The following is a 15,618-nucleotide window of genomic DNA, read 5'->3' on the forward strand; positions in this document are numbered from 1 at the left end:
GAAAGTCCTAGCTTTCAAATGGTGCAAAAATTAGCGATGCTCATTTTCGATAAATAAAATGGTTCCATCAGAAACACCATGCTAAACTTTTAGGTTCGTATGGGAAAATTTCAAATTTTGATTTGAAAAACAAATATGATGTTTTTCCTAACAATGGAATCGATTATCGTTTTTGTATCAATTTATAAATTTTGTAAATGATTTTTTCTAACGAAGAACTTTGCCGAAGATCTTCACTCTTAAATGCATGACTTTTTTTTAAAAATGAGAATAGCTGTTATCGATTTAGTGAAATAATATCATTTTGATTTGAATAAGATTACTGAATATGTTTGAAGCCGATATTTAGAGTGTTATACAAGTTATGGCCCATCAAATTTGAAAAATGATTTGTGAATATCACGGGATACTAAGGACACTATTTTGTTTTTTTTTTTTCATTAGTTTCTTAGTAAGAGTTCAAAAAAGTTGTTTGAATCGATAAAAATATCTCAACGAATTCATCATTCATACAACAAAGGGTAAAAAAGACTCAAAATCGCCTTGCATGTTTTAATGAACATGCGTATAGAAAACATGAAAAACTTGAGAAATTTTTGATTCTTTTCAAATTTGAGTTGATTTTTTAACTTGAATTGATAATTGCTTAAAAAAATACATAAAAATGTTGAAATAGAAAAATTCCAAACCTGTATTCAAACAATGCATGAATCAAAAAAAGCTCCACTAGATAAATAAAAACTTTCAATTAGTATAAAACTTACAAAGCAAAAATGTTTGAAAGACTATTAAAAGATGTCTTTTTGTTTTTTTTTTTTAACAATTCGGTATCTTGGAAAACGTGATGTTTTCATATTATCTTATATTTAACTTCGCTTTTAAATGTTTTGACTCGTCAAATCCGAGAAAAAAGTTTCCGATTTGAACAAACATATTAAAAAGGCTTAACTTCAATTTAAAATAAATATAAAAATTAAAGAAAATTAAACAAATATTTATAAAATAAGACCAAATATAATCGTATGTGTAGGAAATATCGTGATGCAATAAAATATAACAAACTCATATAGTCGTTTTAACATCTTAATGTCATTCGCGACTTATCTGTTCTGAAGTATTGATCATACTTGTTTTGGATAACGATAAACAGATCAATTTAGGGAGCTCGTAAATCCCGAGTGAGGAAACAATTTTTAATTCAACGTCATTCTGTTAACGGTTTTCAGCTTGAATTGTTGTTTGAAGCTATTCTATGTTCGGTTACAATTAATCAAAAGTTATTTGAATAAAGTTCACTACAATAGCGCAGCTGAGCCTCAGTGATTAGTTGAGTGTTAAAAACAAAAATTTACTTACTAATTTTTATCAGCAAAATCTTGGGCCCGGATAAGATCAGTTCAAAGATCTTCGAATATTAGGCGACTGGGTTCCGAATGATCCAGAGAACTTGGTTTTAGAAGATGGAGAGAACCGAAATGAGGCAATAAATTTGAAATCTTCGCTGTTCGGTTCCGGAAGATCCGGAGAACCTAAGTGACGCCTAAATCTTATATCTATTGAGCGATTTGGTTTCGGAAGATCCGGATTACCAATGTGTTGCAAAGAATTTTCATTTTCATCCTCATTTGATTCCAGAAGATTCGGAGAACCTTAGTGATGGGATTTTTCGATTTAATTCTCACTTGGTTCCGGAAGATCCGGAGAACCTTGTAAGTGAAAAAAAAAAAATTTTAATATCTAATAAAGTTGGCAAGGTTCAGAAAATCAAAGTGAGGCGATAAATTAAGGACTTGTGCTAGAAATATCCGGCAAAGCCATATGGCACTTAAAATATCGACTTTAAAGCAAACAAGTTCCAAGAAAACTTTAATCGACTTATCGATTTGGAATATTCAAAGAACAAAAAAAAAATTAAGCAAATTATTTTTAATACATTTTGAGGCTTGGTTCTGGAATATCCGTGATACCAGAATTGGATATAATTTAGAGCGATTTATTTACGGAAGATCTAAATTACAAAAACGAGATAATGAATTTTCGATACTTTTTGACTTGGTACAGGAAGATCCTCCGGAGAAGCTCAATATTTGATACCAAATGTCTGGACTTTTTGATCTATCAGTTATAGGAAGCTTGCTTAGTTGTAAATTCATTAGCACGACTTCGTTTCGGATGAGCCTTCAAAATATATGTTTGGAGCAACTTGGTTCCAAAAGAACAGAAGAACCTTAATGCTACCGAAATTTTGAATTTTTTTTTTTTTGAGCTTCTTGAATTTCGAAATATACGGAGATTCAAAGTAAAACCATAAATTATCGTTATTTCCAATTCGTCTCGCAGGACCCGGAAAAGGCTATGTGTTAATAGAAATCTTCACTTTTTGCGTGAACAGGTTAAAAAACCCTTGAAAACATTAGTGACACCATTCACTTTAAGTTTTTTGGGCGACTTTTGGTTCCAGCAGATTCTTAGGACAATGAGTGATGCAAAATTTTTTTTATATATTTCGTGACCTGATCATCCGAAAAACCAAACTAAGGCCAAAACTAGATTGCTTTTGAGTGATTTCGATACATTCTTGACTTGATACTGGAAGATCCGGATAAGTTATTAAATGTCTGAACGTTTTGGACTAACAGTTTGAGGTAAATCCAAGCAATCTTCGGGACACAGTATCAAATTATTTTGGAGACACTAAGTCTCGGAAGATACGGAGAACCAACGTGAGGCAAAGATTTTTCAAGATATTGCTGACTTGGTCTCGAAAACTCCATAAAAATTATCTCCTATCGAAAATTTTAATTTTTGCTACTTTTTTTTATATTTTTTTTTTTGGTAAACTTGGTTCTGGAAGATCAGGACAACCAAAGTTAAAAAACGTAGTAGCATTTCTATGACTTTATGGCTCTATCTCAGAAGATCCAGATAAGGAGATCTAGATATTATTTAGTGAATTGGTTTCGGGAGATTTGGAGAACCTTTATGGGACGTCAACAATTTCGAAAAAAATTCTATAAGGTACACCGGGGTAAGTGTGGACGATGGCTATTAAAACAATACTGTGCACTATATTCTCAAACTTTTAATGCACAATGTTTAATTTACTTGTAATCTATCCAATAACTGTGAAAAAGATACGATTCAGACAATAACGGATGTTTACAGCAACTTTTTTGGAATTTTCTATTTTCAACTACGATGTCGAGTTGATGTGCATCTTTTTCAATTGCAAATTTCTCGGAAACTAGCTGGCCTTCGATGAAAAACTCTACATTGAAATAATCCTTACATTCCAAACAACCAGTTACGAAAAGAAACGGCGGTTAAAAATGAAGAAAAAAGAGTTTATTTACAAAAAACTAAAATTTTGTCTCCAACTCCTGCCTGGGGTAAGTGTGGACGGCTTTAAAAAGACTTGATATTTTCATATTCTTTCAATTTTCTGTCTTTCATCCTTCATGAATTGTATTATTTAGCTATATTTAGCATTCGGATCATGAAAAGTTGGGTAAAGTACTTGTTTGTTCTGTGTTTTTGATAAAATCGGTTCTAGTGTGTTGCAACATAAATACAACACAATAATTATTGAAAGATGCCTTACTAATAGTATCATGATTTTTTTTTGCAAAATTTTGGACGGTTCGAGTAATAAAATAACGTATTCAACCAAGAAAACACAAATTTTTTGAAAAATTCCTAAGAAATCAAAGGAAAAATCTACCGTCCACACTTACCCCATAAAGCGGGGTAAGTGAAGACACCAGCAGTCCATAACAATTTACGTGATAACTTTTCTCGCTTTGCTTCTATCGAGCTCATCTCTTCAGCGTTTGTAAACAACATGTTCTGTTTCACATTGAATGTTATTTTATGAAAATTGCTCCACTGCTAATTTTTTAATGAATTTTTAAAGTTGAACTATACGAAAAACCGTCCACACTTACCCCGGTGTACCTTAATAAAATTTGCAACTTGATTCCTGACGATTAGTAAACCCAAAATTTTGGATATTATGAGCATGCAACCGATGTTTAATCATAAACAAATTTTTAACTTTCGTATAAAATTAATTGTTGTGTTTCAACTATGGGAAACTAACAATAAAATCTCGAACAGATTTGAACTAAGGATTAAAATTTTAAAATTAAAAAAGAGTTAAGTAGAAGGTCAATGTTGGGAATAACGCGATGAAATAATTCATAATAAACTTATCTGTTCCGAAGCACTGAACAGACTTGTTTCGAGTCACGATAAATAGATCAATTTTTACGCATAAATAATTGAATCTTGAAAATAAAAATAATCTTTTTTGATCCTTTCTGGTCTGTTCATACACCTCTACTAATTACGGCCAAAATGCATCACTTTTTAGAATATTTAGATGGTTCAATCTCGTTTCATCAGTTTTTGATTTTCGTTTATCTCGCAGCACATTGAAATGTAAATTTCGCAGAGAGCTTTGGAAAAGTTTAATCTAGGCCAAAGATTAACTGTACAAAATATCACTAGATTTTAAGGTCTGTTAATTCTCAGTACTCAATGTACCATTTGGATTTTAATTTTAATCTGTTGATGCAAAAGATTAGGGTTTTTATGCACTCAGGAGTTTTTGGATTGAATACCAACTTATATGAGCTTTTTCCCCTCCAATAAAGATAAAGAAAAAATGGAATTGAAAAAAAAGTCGGAAGAAAATTCTTAAGTTTAAATGTATTCATTCGTTAGAAAAAAATTAAAATAGTGACATTAGTGCTCAAATTAAGAAAAAAGAAGCTGATGAGTGACCAGCTTAAAAAAGAGGCAAAGTTACAAAAAAGTGACCAACTTCTAGCCCTTTCGGTACTAAATACGTCGTGGAGCTGAGAGACCCTTGAGTTTGGCAGGCGAGTATTCTTGACCCTAAAGCCCCAAAAGCGAATGAAAATGGTCGATTTCTCGAAATTCGTCATGCTCCAAGTCAACTGAAGCTGTGATTCTATCTGGACTCAAATGCTTCGTTGTGAACTTGAATTTTCACTTAAAAAACAACATAGGGGTTTTTCCAGAGGCACAGATTTAACATTTTTTTTTTGAAAAAAGCCCGAAAAATTGTGAGGGATTTTTTATGCTGTATAATGCTTCTGCCGATCCTCTGTGAGAAATTGGAGGTAGTTAAGTGGCTTAGTTGTGAAAATCTTGCCGTTGGTGAAGAAAACTGTGTGAAGAGCAGCGAGAAGGCATGTTTTACTAACTGTAAACAAATGTATGGAGATCTACGGAAGGTAATTTGGTAATATTTTTGTATTTTTTTCGAATTAACCTGCTGTCCAAGTTTCCAAAGAATGTGCATATATTAAACAGATCTTGGAATTTAAAAGAAGTACAGGAACTTTATTATTTGGATACTGTTTGTACCACTTATATCCTTTTTAAACGATCAACCATACACCATAGATCATTATTATTCAGAGCTGTAAGTTCAAAACTTTGAAGAAGAACTTTCGAAGCTTTCGACAGTAAATTTGCAGGATTATTCATAAAGTTACAAAATAAAAAAGGAAATATAATAAATTAACACAAAAAAGTAATAACGGTTCGTTCGGGAGAAGGGAAATGTTGGGATCGTTAAAAACAGGATTAAATGAAGGTTTATTCGCTACTTTGATGCAGAAGTCACTGAAGATTTTGTTGAGCTGTCGTTCAAATTTTAGATAGAAAAATTGCCAGCTCCAAAAAGTTCTTGTCTATGATACTCTCATATATTTATGTAACTCTGTTCTTTGGGATAACCGCAAATGCATAAAAATACATTTTCAATCGGATATGATGAGAATATTTTACTGGAGGGTACGATTGAAAAATAAACATCAATGGAATGAAGACAACAATAAGCAAGGATTAACATTGAAGAAATGTCTAGAGCAGGCATGTCAAACTCGTTTAGGTGTGCGGGCCGCATTAAAAATTTTCTATGACGTAGAGGGCCGCAGCCAAAATCAGTTAAATCGGTACATTCAGCATTAGTTTTTTTGCAGTAATATTTTACATTAAAATCAGTGGTGTATTTTTTGTGACAATTTAAGACGGGGCTACGCGGGCCGCATTGACCTAGGCCGCGGGCCGCATGCGGCCCGCGAACCCCCAGTTTGACATGCCTGGTCTAGAGATAACACTGTGACTATTAAGTTGATGGATACTATTTAAAAGAACTTAGATCAGTAGGAGGTGTGTTTTGAAAAATTAACGTAAAACATTTATCTCATATCAAATGACGTATCATTTAAGAACTGAAAAAGGTGAATTGATGAAAAATACATTGCAACAACTGCCGAGACCTTAATTATTATCACCCAGATAAGGAAAATATTAATTTTAATTTCCATTTTTTCAAATGGCAAAATATTGTAACAAATTGAATTGAATCAGTGTTAAAATGATTTTTTTTTTCTTTTCGTTACAATGTATTTGTTTTGTCTTGATAAAACTACTAATCATTGAAAACAAGTTCACGCGTATTGTAAAAAAGTGAGAAATTTTGACATTTGTAGCTCATTTAATAAATTTTACCATGCGAAAATGTTTTCAAGATCTTCGACCGTCAAATTTCTTACAACCCTGTTTTATTTCAACCGTATGAGATAGAAATTCAGCTTTTTTGGCATCGCAGCACTTAACAGCCGTAGATCTTGTTTTTTTTTGCGAGTGTCAAAACTGCTACCACTTTTTCCCCACACGAGTGAACTTGCTCTAAAAGGTTTGCTTATGAACAATCCTCTTTCAATACAAATTTAAAAAAAAACTAGACAAGAGAAACAAAAATAATGAAAATAATGATAAAATTGAACGAAATTTATACTTAAATAAGGGGTCACCGGGGTACAATATAAACAAATATATCTTTAAAGACTTTCAATATTTTTCAGAGAAGTTACATGTAAAATAGAACTTGAAACGACGCGACGGAGTTATTTTTCTTTGTTTCTATGAATATAAAAGAGCAAAACAAAATTCGACCAATTCGATGAGACGATGACACAGACACATGTAACAATGATGTTATGCATGGCGAACACACAGACACAGATGGAACGATAAACAGTTCAATGACAGTATGGGTATGCATGAGAAGAAACACAGAAATTTAAAAAAATAGGTAGGAAGAGATACGAGTAGGTTGTTGGTACATTCTAGATATAGGTTAAAAATGGTTAAAATGGTCTACTCACTCGATAAGCAATTGACGCAAGGATTCCGCATCCTCCCCATCGCTTCGGTTGCTCTTCCGGGAGCCAATAGAGGCGGTGCCGTCGTTTCCTATGTAGCCGGAGCGCTTGAGGGAGCTGCCGCGGGACGAACGATGGTGCTGCGAGTGCTGGGCGGACGAGGACCGTCCATCGTCTACGCCACTGCTGCGCTGGGAGTCGATCGATTGGGAGCGGTACACTGCGAAAAAAAAGTGGTGACAAGAGTGGGAGGTTAGGTTTGATCTACAAGTACAAGTTGGATAATCTGAAAAAGTTTTGGTTTCTACACTCTCCAAATATGAAACAAATCTTATATCAAACACTGTTTAAAAACAAGTTGAAGTTTGGACAATATGCCAAAATAAAACAAGCATCTCACAGCTGGAATTACATATTCCTATTAGAAATCATATTTAAAATTCTAAAACTGTTATAAAGCAAGTTAAAAAAGTAAAGTAAATAATTGTTCATAAACCTGTATCTTAAAGTTCAATTGTTCATACAAGGAAGTAAAAATTCTTGGAGTTCAGACTTCATTAACTGTCTAACAAGAAATATTTTCCAGGTTTTTTCCCTTCAAGTGGTCCCCCGGATGATACTCATCAACTGAACCGGTTCAGCAAATTTCAATCAAATGAAAATCTCTTCAGCACACTTGAAGCAAATCTTCTCCGACTAAATGTTGCCCTTTCTCGAGCAAAGAGTGGAACAATCGTTTAAATCTGTTCCTCGAAGATTGACGCTATCAGAACGAGTGCCTGGGGCCAAACAATTGTAGTTAGAAGCAGGATAAGGAGCGATTGATGAAGGTAGAACGACTACCTACATCCAACAAAGTCCGTTCTAATCTATGTGATCTTTGATAGCATGACCTGTTTCAAATGAGCAAAAGGTAAGGTATATCACTGGAAAGAATGCGAAATAGCAAACGGGGGAAAAAATGGAAACCAATCGAACATCAGAAGGTGAATCGAACCGATGAAAATGACCCAGAATGTGCTCATTTTGTATCTCGCTCGAATCCCTTCGAACAAGCACAAAATTCATCGAACCGGAAGGCCGGAAGAATGACCACCATTCGGTTCGGGATTTGCTCTTATCCGAAAATTTCCGGACAAGATGGTTTCTGATCGAAGCTGATGAGAGGCAAAATTACACATTAATGGAGTTCAATTTGGTTTACTAGCTTTCATTATTTCGTTGGAAGCTGTGAAGTGGAAAAAATGGGACTTTAAAGAGAAACATTTAAATTTGGAAACGAGCTCAACATAAAATCAAGATTGCAAACAATAAAAATTTAAAATTTACTCAAAGACTCATCAAAGGGAATCGAAGAAATTATTTTTTTCATGCCAACTGACCTAAAAAGACATGAAGCGTCCAGATCTGGTGTTATATCGAAAAAAAATGTTTTGGCCTAAAACCGACATTTCGGGACTTTTGGTCAGTTTTACGAAAAACGGTAGGCTTTCCGAAAAACAAAATGCCCAGAAAGTCAACTTTTGACCAAAAATGTTTGTTTTGGATAGCACCAGATCTCGACGTCTCATGCATTTCTAAGGCATTCAAATTAAACTTTCAATTTCTCCGATTTCCTTTGACGATTTTTGAGGGTCAGAAATCCGAAACTTTGAACGTTTTGAGGCAACCTTAAATTATGTCCTATCGAGCAAGTTTTGTACAGGTCAGCTTTTGGGCCAATGTATGTCGTGACTAGTTCACGTTTAAGCCTTTTTTGCAAATCAAAGCTGGACCTAAAATGACTTGAATGACAAAATTGACATGAATGACAAAATTGACATGACAAAATTGACTTGATTGGCTAGATTAAGGTTGCCAGAATTTTTTCAGCAAAATCCTGACATTTCATTTCAAAATTGTCGACTCAATCCGAGAATTACTCAACAAAAATCAAGACAAAAAAAAAAAACATGAAAAATAAACCGGGGATTACTCAACAAAAATCAAGAAAAAAAACACTGAAAATAATATTTTTAATCAAAATTCATCAGCTGCTTTTAAATCGTATACTAGGCTGTCAAAAAGCCTTTCCTGATAAGTTTTTTTTTAAAACGAACACAAACACATACACATCAAGTTTTATGAAACTTGATCAAAAAATTACGATTTGGGCGCATAAATAAAAAAAAAACTAAAACATAATTTATTCTTTTTAGTTTGATTTGAGAATAAGAATGAACCCGATAAAAATCCGGGTTCTTTCAATAAAATCTAGCAACCGGGTCGGATAGGACTTTTCCCAACTCAAAATTTAACAACCGGATAAATTCTGATAAAACCTAGATAAAACCTAGATAAGCCGCACTCAGATAAAACTAGATTGAACAGAGTGACAAAAATAACTAGATAGACAAATACGATAAATTGACAGAATTGAACATTTTAACTGATTGGTCTGAATTACCAGAATAGACAAATTTAAAAAAAAAGTTGACAAATTTATGAAAATTAAAAAAAATTAAATTGAAAAAAAAATTACATACACAAATTGAGCAATTTACCAAAATAGATCAAATTTACAAAAGAGGAAAAAAAAATCAAATTACTTGACCAAAGTAACAAGATTGAAAAAATAAACAAACTTGATTACATTTCCGATGCGAACAACATTGACAAAATGGAAACAAAAAATTGAATATTTTTCAAGGTGATTTTGTTTTTCAACTTTGTAAGTTTTGTAAGTTTTGTATTTTTCTTTTCATTTTTGTTATTATTTCCATTTTTGGAAATTTTGTCGATAATATTATTTTGTCAGTTTTAGCTTCTTAATTTTGTCAGTTCGGTTATGTTTATCATTTTTATTAACAATGTCAATTTTGTCGATGTTGCATTGTTTCCAATTTATTCACTTAAATCAAATTGTGTCGATATGGTAAATTTAATTAATTGTATGAATATGTATAATTTTGTATCTTTTAAAATAACAGTAGTTTTTCGTTTTTATCACGATAAAAAAAAATCACCTTGAATTTAACGAAACCGTGAATTTGGCGAAACTTAAAAATTATCTGGTAAAATGTATTTTTGTAGACTTCAATCAATAATTTATGATGTTTTCAGTAGTGAATACGTTTTGTATCAATCAGTTTTGATTATAAGATGTATGAAGTTATCAAAGTTTTTAAACACAAAGGATAATTAAATAGCTCAAATAATACATGTCTATAGCTATTTTGAGATTTTTTAAAAAATAAAACCATGTAGAATATCATTTTGATGGTGTACATCTTTTAAAAGTGAATTATTTAGTTTTTATGGAAATTTTTCATTCGTTATTTCTTATGTCCTTCTTGAAAAATTTTTTTAAAAGAAAATATCATCAACAAATTATATTCTGCCAATTTCAAATTTTAATATTTTAATCATCACATCTTTGATGAACTGAAAAGTTTACCTTTTCGATTTTTTTTTCAAAAATTTTCTTTCAAAGTGTGTTTCTCGAATATTGCTTTTTGGGAAGATAATCCTTTTTTTCAAATTTCAGAAATCAGAAATCTAGTTTAAACATATTTTAAGGCAAAGCTAGCAGAATTTCACTTTGATAATCCGAAATTATCCGTTCAGACAACACTAAAGATTGCCCAATCGGGATCGCGCATGCCAACCTTTTCAAATAACTAAATAAAAAAAATCCAAGACACTTATCTCTTTTAAAAAACGCTTTAATTCACCCACATCTTTATATGATTCGCATAACCAAAAAAGATTACGTTTTAGAGCGGCTCATCAAGCACACATAACAGCACTAGCATTTGAGTGACATAAAAATGTTTAAGTCGATTATTTCAAATGTTTTTAAAATCCAAATTACGATTTTAAAAACTATACAGCTGAAATAAGCAGTTCAATGAAATTTTCATATAATTGAATACTTTTATATCATAACATAAAACATTAAAATTATCATAAATAAAGACGCTTTACGCTTTTGTAAGAAAATTAAGGTCCAGGAAATGTTTTCTGAATGATTTCTTTAAAAGCGTGATAAAATCGAAACAATAACCGTGGTGAAATCGAGCTTGAGCGTGAAAAATCGTTATTCTAATTCGGCCATTTTTGCGAACTCTTTCAAATATATTTTTTTTTAAATTAGTCAAAAAGTTCATTTCTGAGAATTTGATTTATTTTGTCAATTTAGTAAATTTGGTCAAATTTGCCCATTATGAAAACTTTGTCAATTTTGTCAATTTTTCTTATTTTTAAATATAAGTACCATTTGTGATTTTTGTAATTTTTGTCATTTCTGTAATTTTTGTAATTTTTGTAATGTTAGTAATTTTTGTAATTTTTGTAATTTTTGTAATTTTTTGTAATTTTTGTAATTTTTGTTATTTTTGTAATTTTTGTAATTTTTGTAATTTTTGAAATTTTTGTAATTTTTGTAATTTTTGTAATTTTGTAGATTTTTGTAATTTTTGTAATTTTTGTAATTTTTGTAATTTTTGTAATGTTTGTAATTTTTGTAATTTTTGTAATTTTTGTAATTTTTGTAATTTTTGTAATTTTTGTAATTTTTGTAATTTTTGTAATTTTTGTCATTTTTGTAATTTTTGTAATTTTTGTAACTTTTGTAATTTTTGTAATTTTCGTTATTTTTGTAATTTTTGTAATTTTTGTAATTTTTGAAATTTTGGTAATTTTTGTTATTTTTGTAATTTTTGTAATTTTTGTAATTTTTTGTAATTTTTGTAATTTTTGTAATTTTTGTAATTTTTGTAATTCTTGTAATTTTTTTATTTTTGTAATTTTTGTAATTTTTGTAATTTTTGTAATTTTTGTAATTTTTGTAATTTTTGTAATTTTTGTAATTTTTGTAATTTTTGTAATTTTTGTCATTTTTGTCATTTTTGTCATTTTTGTCATTTTTGTCATTTTTGTCATTTTTGTCATTTTTGTCATTTTTGTCATTTTTGTCATTTTTGTCATTTTTGTCATTTTTGTCATTTTTGTCATTTTTGTCATTTTTGTCATTTTTGTCATTTTTGTCATTTTTGTCATTTTTGTCATTTTTGTCATTTTTGTCATTTTTGTCATTTTTGTCATTTTTGTCATTTTTGTCATTTTTGTCATTTTTGTCATTTTTGTCATTTTTGTCATTTTTGTCATTTTTGTCATTTTTGTCATTTTTGTCATTTTTGTCATTTTTGTCATTTTTGTCATTTTTGTAATTTTTGTCATTTTTGTCATTTTTGTCATTTTTGTCATTTTTGTCATTTTTGTCATTTTTGTCATTTTTGTCATTTTTGTCATTTTTGTCATTTTTGTCATTTTTGTCATTTTTGTCATTTTTGTCATTTTTGTCATTTTTGTCATTTTTGTCATTTTTGTCATTTTTGTCATTTTTGTCATTTTTGTCATTTTTGTCATTTTTGTCATTTTTGTCATTTTTGTCATTTTTGTCATTTTTGTCATTTTTGTCATTTTTGTCATTTTTGTCATTTTTGTCATTTTTGTCATTTTTGTCATTTTTGTCATTTTTGTCATTTTTGTCATTTTTGTCATTTTTGTCATTTTTGTCATTTTTGTCATTTTTGTCATTTTTGTCATTTTTGTCATTTTTGTCATTTTTGTCATTTTTGTCATTTTTGTCATTTTTGTCATTTTTGTCATTTTTGTCATTTTTGTCATTTTTGTCATTTTTGTCATTTTTGTCATTTTTGTCATTTTTGTCATTTTTGTCATTTTTGTCATTTTTGTCATTTTTGTCATTTTTGTCATTTTTGTCATTTTTGTCATTTTTGTCATTTTTGTCATTTTTGTCATTTTTGTCATTTTTGTCATTTTTGTCATTTTTGTCATTTTTGTCATTTTTGTCATTTTTGTCATTTTTGTCATTTTTGTCATTTTTGTCATTTTTGTCATTTTTGTCATTTTTGTCATTTTTGTCATTTTTGTCATTTTTGTCATTTTTGTCATTTTTGTCATTTTTGTCATTTTTGTCATTTTTGTCATTTTTGTCATTTTTGTCATTTTTGTCATTTTTGTCATTTTTGTCATTTTTGTCATTTTTGTCATTTTTGTCATTTTTGTCATTTTTGTCATTTTTGTCATTTTTGTCATTTTTGTCATTTTTGTCATTTTTGTCATTTTTGTCATTTTTGTCATTTTTGTCATTTTTGTCATTTTTGTCATTTTTGTCATTTTTGTCATTTTTGTCATTTTTGTCATTTTTGTCATTTTTGTCATTTTTGTCATTTTTGTCATTTTTGTCATTTTTGTCATTTTTGTCATTTTTGTCATTTTTGTCATTTTTGTCATTTTTGTCATTTTTGTCATTTTTGTCATTTTTGTCATTTTTGTCATTTTTGTCCTTTTTGTCATTTTTGTCATTTTTGTCATTTTTGTCATTTTTGTCATTTTTGTCATTTTTGTCATTTTTGTCATTTTTGTCATTTTTGTCATTTTTGTCATTTTTGTCATTTTTGTCATTTTTGTCATTTTTGTCATTTTTGTCATTTTTGTCATTTTTGTCATTTTTGTCATTTTTGTCATTTTTGTCATTTTTGTCATTTTTGTCATTTTTGTCATTTTTGTCATTTTTGTCATTTTTGTCATTTTTGTCATTTTTGTCATTTTTGTCATTTTTGTCATTTTTGTCATTTTTGTCATTTTTGTCATTTTTGTATTTTTTGTAATTTTTGTGTTTTGTTTTTTTTTTTGTTATTTTTATTTTTTTTTCCAATTTTTGTAATTTTCGAAATATTTGTATTTTTTTTTTGTTATTTTTGTATTGTAATTTTTAAGTTTTCTTAATTCTTTTTTTTTGTTATTTTCGATACATTTTTGTTATTTATAAATTTATTCAATATTGTTAAAATGTGTTTTTTTTTTACTTTTTTTTTATTTTGAGGGATTTTCATCCTACTGGATGATTCATCCCATCGTTAATGTTGTTGATTTTATCATTTTGGTCATTTTATGAAATTTTGCCTTTTTTAAATTTTTTTTTCGTTTATTTAATCTTGTCATTTTATCAGGTTGGTCAAATTTTTTTTTTTTTTTTTTTTGCAATTTTTATCTTTTTGATTATTTTGTCAATATTGCTATTTTTTGGTGTATTTCGACATTTTTCTCATTGTTTTTTTTTCGTTTTTTTTATCAAGCATATGTATAACATTTTCCATAGATATCAATCAATCAATCAATATCAAATTTTTAAATCTGGTACGGCCGGAATCTCAACTGGAGATAAAAGTGGTCTTGGACCCATATTTAATGATTCCCCTAATCAACCGTTAACTAGAACCTTCTGAAATAAAGAAAAAATGGTGCAAATGATGAACTCTCGACTTTATGTTAACGTTCAGTATTTCTTTGAGTGTGAAGTTCAGTTCCTTTTTATGGTTTTGAATTAATCACAAGGAATACAAGCCTCTAATTGAATTGCGAGATAAGGTTCTCCATATTTTGAACTCAGTTCAACATTTCAATATACTCAGACAATTTTCAGATTTTAGTTTATTTCGTGAAATTTTCATGAAGGTTTTATGGAAGGGCTTTTCAAGCTATTTTCATCAATTTTGTTGTTTAATTTTTTTTGTATTGGAAATATTCTTATGGTTATGAGAAGAGATTCCTGATTTTGTAATTGAGCTTTCAATTATTTTGCTGATCAATATTTTAATTTTTTCCGACATCTATATTTTAATCGATATGTTTCCGTGGTTATGAAAAGATATTCCTGATTCAGTAAATGAATTTTTAATTAAGACGATATTTTTGAGTGAAATATACCTTTTTCAAGTTGTTTATACTTTTTCCCGCCCGTTTATCCACCTAGTTTTAAGCAAAATGAATTTGAATAAATTATTTTTGAATTATTTTTGAATTAATGAATCCAAATTTCAATTGATAATCTAGCCCCCCCCCCCCCTCAAAAAATTTAAATAATTTAAGGATAATCTAATAAATTGAAACCATTTTTAACATTTTTATGGCATTCACGACTTTCCATCAACGTTGCAGTTGGCGGGCAGTCATTGAAAAACTTTTCCGGTACAACTGTTTTCGATATTTTACTCTAGGGCTCGAACCTGCGGACATCAACACAGGAGGCAACTGACTTGCCAACTGAGCTACATATATCACGAGTCCATGTTTTTCGTGTAATTAAAACCCAAACATGTCAAAATGTGTCAAAATGGACGGTTGATTAATAGAAAGGAAACCCTCCGTCGAAGCAATTTCAGTAACAGTTAAATCAATAAATTTTACAACATTTTTTTATATTTTTTGGTGGTCATAACATCCATATTTCCATATTTGCAACTTACAGTTTCTAATTTCAGCTTACTCTTGAATGGAACAGAATTTTTGTTGGCATATGATAGCTGATCTGCAGCATTTTTTAAGCATTTCCAGTTCCTTTTTTTCT

At 29.7% G+C, this 15,618-nt stretch overlaps 1 protein-coding gene across 15 annotated transcripts in view; it reads right to left on the minus strand.

Annotated features, from left to right (window-relative positions):
* LOC129757026 (glucose transporter type 1) overlaps positions 1-15,618 on the minus strand; it is an 875,183-nt gene that overhangs the window by 286,066 nt on the left and 573,499 nt on the right. For 14 of the 15 annotated variants that reach the window (XR_008739590.1, XR_008739591.1, XM_055754123.1 and 11 more), the window contains one exon: positions 7,206-7,422. The exons of the other annotated variant lie outside the window; for it this stretch is intronic. Coding sequence is in view for 12 of the 14 variants with exons in the window: in XM_055754123.1 (XP_055610098.1) it covers positions 7,206-7,422 (217 nt within the window). In the remaining 2 variants the exon portion in view is untranslated. The remainder of the gene's footprint in view (positions 1-7,205; positions 7,423-15,618) is intronic. 15 annotated transcript variants of the gene reach the window in all.

This window comes from Uranotaenia lowii, chromosome 3 (genome assembly GCF_029784155.1).
Source record: "Uranotaenia lowii strain MFRU-FL chromosome 3, ASM2978415v1, whole genome shotgun sequence".
Taxonomy (NCBI): domain Eukaryota; kingdom Metazoa; phylum Arthropoda; class Insecta; order Diptera; family Culicidae; genus Uranotaenia; species Uranotaenia lowii.